The 4,510-nt window shown below is 37.2% G+C and overlaps 1 protein-coding gene across 1 annotated transcript; it reads right to left on the bottom strand.

Moving 5' to 3' along the window:
* Positions 1-558: 558 nt before the first annotated feature.
* LOC121770307 (tryptophan N-monooxygenase CYP79A68-like) lies at positions 559-2,217 on the bottom strand. The gene is made up of 2 exons (XM_042167057.1): positions 1,309-2,217; positions 559-1,182 (listed from the first exon to the last, which is right to left on the bottom strand). The coding sequence occupies exons 1-2, from the start codon at positions 2,215-2,217 to the stop codon at positions 559-561; spliced, it is 1,533 nt and encodes a 510-aa protein (XP_042022991.1).
* Positions 2,218-4,510: the final 2,293 nt, after the last annotated feature.

Here is a 4,510-nt window from a genome sequence, read left to right as displayed (position 1 = left end):
TTTTATAAATTTTAATAAGGGGGCATTTAGTGAAGAAATTGATATATATTTGGAAATCTGTATCAAAATATAGAGGGATTTGTGTGGGTGAGGAGGGGCAATTGCCTCATCTATACAAAGGGTAGCTTCGCCCTGGATCCAACCAGGTACTGGCGTGGTCGCATGGGTCATGAGCGAGAAAGATAAGAGTTTTAGGGTTAGCCATACGAAAATTATAATTTCTTCCCAATATATTTATATTTTATGCGGTTCAACTTTATTATTATGACCCAAGAAAGAACCGACAAAGACAACCCAGGCATGGAACTTATAATATGCTCAAAATTACAATGTATTATTAATAAATAAACATGAAAACATATTGCAATTAAAATAACCAAACAAAGTCTCTTGCATGGGCTTCATGTGTTGCATCTGTATAAGTCAATTTAATTAGTAAAATGTTTCCATTTCAATTAATGTTTTATAGATTTCAGTAAGACATGAAATGTAAACTATTATTGATCTTGTTTTTCAAGGAAAAAAAAACATAAGTATTTTGATATGATAACTTACATTTTAGGAAATTTGATGATAAAGTTGTGTGTCCAAGCGCGGTGTGACATGTGCAATCAATGGTTGAGCCAATAAGATATGAGAATCGGCCTCGACGAGATGAGCAAGCGAGGTATGAGACGATGGAGTCCAAGTAAAACCCTGAATAAGTCTAGCTAAAAGCATGGTTACCATAGTAGAACCAAGCTTAATAGCCGGACAACCTCGTAGCCCTGTACTAAATGACAAGATTTGCAATTGAGGATCATGAAGCACTACTTGTCCCGTGTGGCGCTGCGGTTTGAACCTAAGCGGCTCGTCCCAAGTGTTAGGGTTCCGTCCTAGGCCGGGACGACTCAACATGACATGGCTTCCTTTCGGTATGTGATAACCGCCCACAACACTATCAACGGTCGATACATGCGGAAGGTTGAAAGCCGTCACAGGGTGCAGTCTAAATGCCTCCTTCACACAAGCCTTTATAAAGTTAAGTTGAGGCAAATCCGATTCCTGGACTAGTCTATTTCGGCCCACGACTTCATCTATCTCTTTCGAGGCCAGATCAAGGAAACTGGGCTCAATCATCATCTCCGCCAGGGCCCACTCAACTGCACTTGCTGGATTGTCAATCGCCGCAAGGATTATTTCCTATCATCAAATCAACAACCGATGAAGTCAGCACAGTTTGGCAGAAAAGACAGATTAAAAAAACATGATAAGAACACGTATTTTAGGTCAGACAGACTGAAAGATAAGTACTCCTGTAGTACTTACATTAACCTGAGCTTTGATCTCTTGTGCAAATAGCAATGGATCGTCGTTGGAGTCTCTGAGGTTGATCAAGATATCAAGAATATCTTCCTTGGTGTTTCTACTACCATTTCTCCATATCTCAACCCTTTTATCAATCCTTGGATCTTGATACTTCTTCATGCAAGAAAGTGCATTTGTAACAATCTTTTTATGTCCATCCAAATCAAACACCTCCAAGAAAGGTACAAAATCACTAATTGCAAATCCATAAGTGTGCATCAAAACAGTCCATAACGCATCCATGTGTTCCGCCTCTTCGACTCCCTGCCCCCCGTCCTCCATCCCACGCCCGAAAAACCTCTCCCCGAACACCATCTTCCTAATCATCCCGCCACAGTAGAGCTGCGCCGTCTCCCTCACATTCAAAACCCCGTCCCCCTGGCACCGGTTGTAGACATATCGAACGAGGTGATCAGCTTCTTCACATCTCTTTGAATGAAGCAATTGGTAGACATCATTCTTGAGCACCTCAGAGACTACCACTCTCTTCATCTTCTTCCACTGATCACCGGCTGGCGTGAGAACCGCCGTGAGGTAGCCGTTGGTGGTGAGCCTCGTTGACATGGTCTCCGGCCTAGAGGAGAAAACCGCGTCGTGCTCCTTGAAGAACTCTCGAGCAAGGTGTGGAGAGGTGACGGTGATGACGTGGACGCTGCCGAGGCGAAAGCATGCGATTTCGGTTTGGGACGTTTGCATGTAGTTGTGCATCCACCGGAATGTTGGCTTGTTCCTCACCATCTGTGGGAGGCAGCCGACGACTGGGTAGGCCGTCGGGCCCGGTGGAAGAGGGTGCTTTCTTAGTCTTCGGCTCCATTTGTGCAACAAGATTGTTAATAGAGAAAACCCTAGTATTATGAGTTCATTCATCATGCCTGAAAAAATATTTGTTTTGGCTTTTTAGAATATTATTGAAATCAAATTAGTAGATTGGTGAATGTGATATTAAGTAGTGTTATATAGTAGGAGGAATGAATGGCATATCATTGCCACTTCAAAACATAGGAAAAAAATTGTTAAAGCTAAATTACCATTTTTTTATTTAGGACATTTGTTTGACTAGGTTTATCCAATTGTTTATCCCTATGGATGACATATCTTTGCCATTTGAAAGAAAAGGAGAATTTCACAAGAGTTGTGGATGACCGCTTTTATTGAAGAGTTGTGATGGGTGAGTGAATTTTTCAAGATTTATCCAAGAGGTAATTAAAGTGAGAGGAATGCTAGACTTATCTTTTCTATTTGAAAGAGAAGGAAAATTTTACAAGAGTTTTGGATGACAATATTTATTGAAGAGTTGTGGTGGGTGAATAAATTTTACAAGATTTATCCAAGGGTTAATTAAAGTGGGAGGAATGTTAGACTTATATTTTCCATTTCAAAGAAAAGGGAAAAAGATTGTTAAACCTAGACTATCACTCTTTTAATTTGGAAATATGCGTTGCAGCATTTAGTGGAGAATTGTGGACTTTCGGTGTATACATTACTTTAAATGACTAGATAGATATGGATGGATTTAATGACTATGTTTGGATTATAAACTTATCTTTTTGGTGAGAAATGCTAACTATGAATTAATATATGACAAATTCTCAGACTTGAAGTTGTTTCTAATGGCCATTAGAAATTATAACTTGCAAATTAAACACGTATAAAATTCATCTAAAACTTCTTTTCTTGACATAACTGGCAAAGTAACAAGCCTTTACCTTATAAAGTAGTATAAATAATTTTTGATATTGGACTATTCATAAACTTAGAATTTGGTTATAAATAATCATAAACTTTGATTGCGTTTGAGATTTCCAACAAATAATGTTTCCAATAGAATAAATCATATGTGGCCGTTACTTATTCTTACGTATTTTAATCACTACTTATTGACAAGCTCAAATAACTACTTCCAAGTGGTTGAATCCCTTATTAAAGCTTTTTTTAATGAAAACTTACATGTGTTTAACACAAATTGTTGTATTATATGCAGTAGCAGAGTCATTTCATTTTCTGTACTTATTTTTTTACTTATTTTGAAAAAAATGATAGAAAAATGAATAAAAAGTAAAGTAAGAAAGAATAATGTAGAGAAGCCTTCTTATCTACATTATTCTTTTTAATACTTTACTCTTTCTCGATTTTAATTATTTACAATTTTTTTCAAAATAAATGAATAAAATGAAATGACTCTATTACTATACGTATGGTATATTTTTTGTAGTATGATATTAGCTACCAATATTTCTTTGATATAGAAAATTTTGTAAGTACAGAGAAGGTGTGTACGGAAAAAAAATTATTTGAGATACGCATTTATTATAACGGGTAAGAGCATCCACAACCGTGCTCTTGCCAGCGGCACGGTTGTGGGCCCGGGCGGTACTATTCATGCCTGCTCTCTGGCAAGAGCACAACACCCACAACTGTGCTCTTCCGCAAGGACGAACACAATTAATTTAAAATTCAATTAAACAATAACATTTCCATAATATTAAAATTCATTTAAAAACCACAATAAATATTACAAATGACAAATAAAATTAAACATTACATAATTAAAATCCTAAAAATGAAAAATTACATAATTAAAATCCTAAAAATTAAAAATTACATAATTAAAATCCTAAAAATTAAAAAAACCACTACTCGTTGCCGAATTTTCGCCGCGACATATGCTTCGTAAGCGGCACGATGTTGTTCGTAGTATTCTTGTTCTTCGCGCTCCGCTTCCGCCATGAGATGAGTGAAATCCATTTGATGTTTTGAGTGAATGTTGAATGTGTTGATAGTTTGTATAAGAATTATGAATGAGAGATGAATTGATGTGATAAATGAGTGATGAATGTGTGTATTTATAGATGATTTTGGGGAAAAAAAAAATAAAAAAAATAAAAAAAATTCAGAAAAAACGGGAAAAAAACGGCCATATTTTTGGGATTTGGAAAATATTTTTTTTATTTTTTAGCATTATTTATAATTAAAAACTGATTTTTAAAAATAAAAAATAAAAAATGTTTAAACACAACGGCTATGCCGTTGACGAATGGGAGCGCGCCACGTGTGCGTCCGCTGGCACGGACGTGCTCGATACATCGAGCAGCGCCGTGCCAGCGGCGCGAGCGCAGCGGCGGCGGATGGCATCCGTGCCAGCGGCGCGGACGGCGGTGGCGAC

Source organism: Salvia splendens, chromosome 16, assembly GCF_004379255.2.
Source record: "Salvia splendens isolate huo1 chromosome 16, SspV2, whole genome shotgun sequence".
NCBI classification, from domain to species: Eukaryota; Viridiplantae; Streptophyta; class Magnoliopsida; order Lamiales; family Lamiaceae; genus Salvia; species Salvia splendens.
The sequence above is the reverse complement of the archived record's forward strand: the minus strand, read 5'-3'. Positions and strand labels throughout refer to the sequence as shown.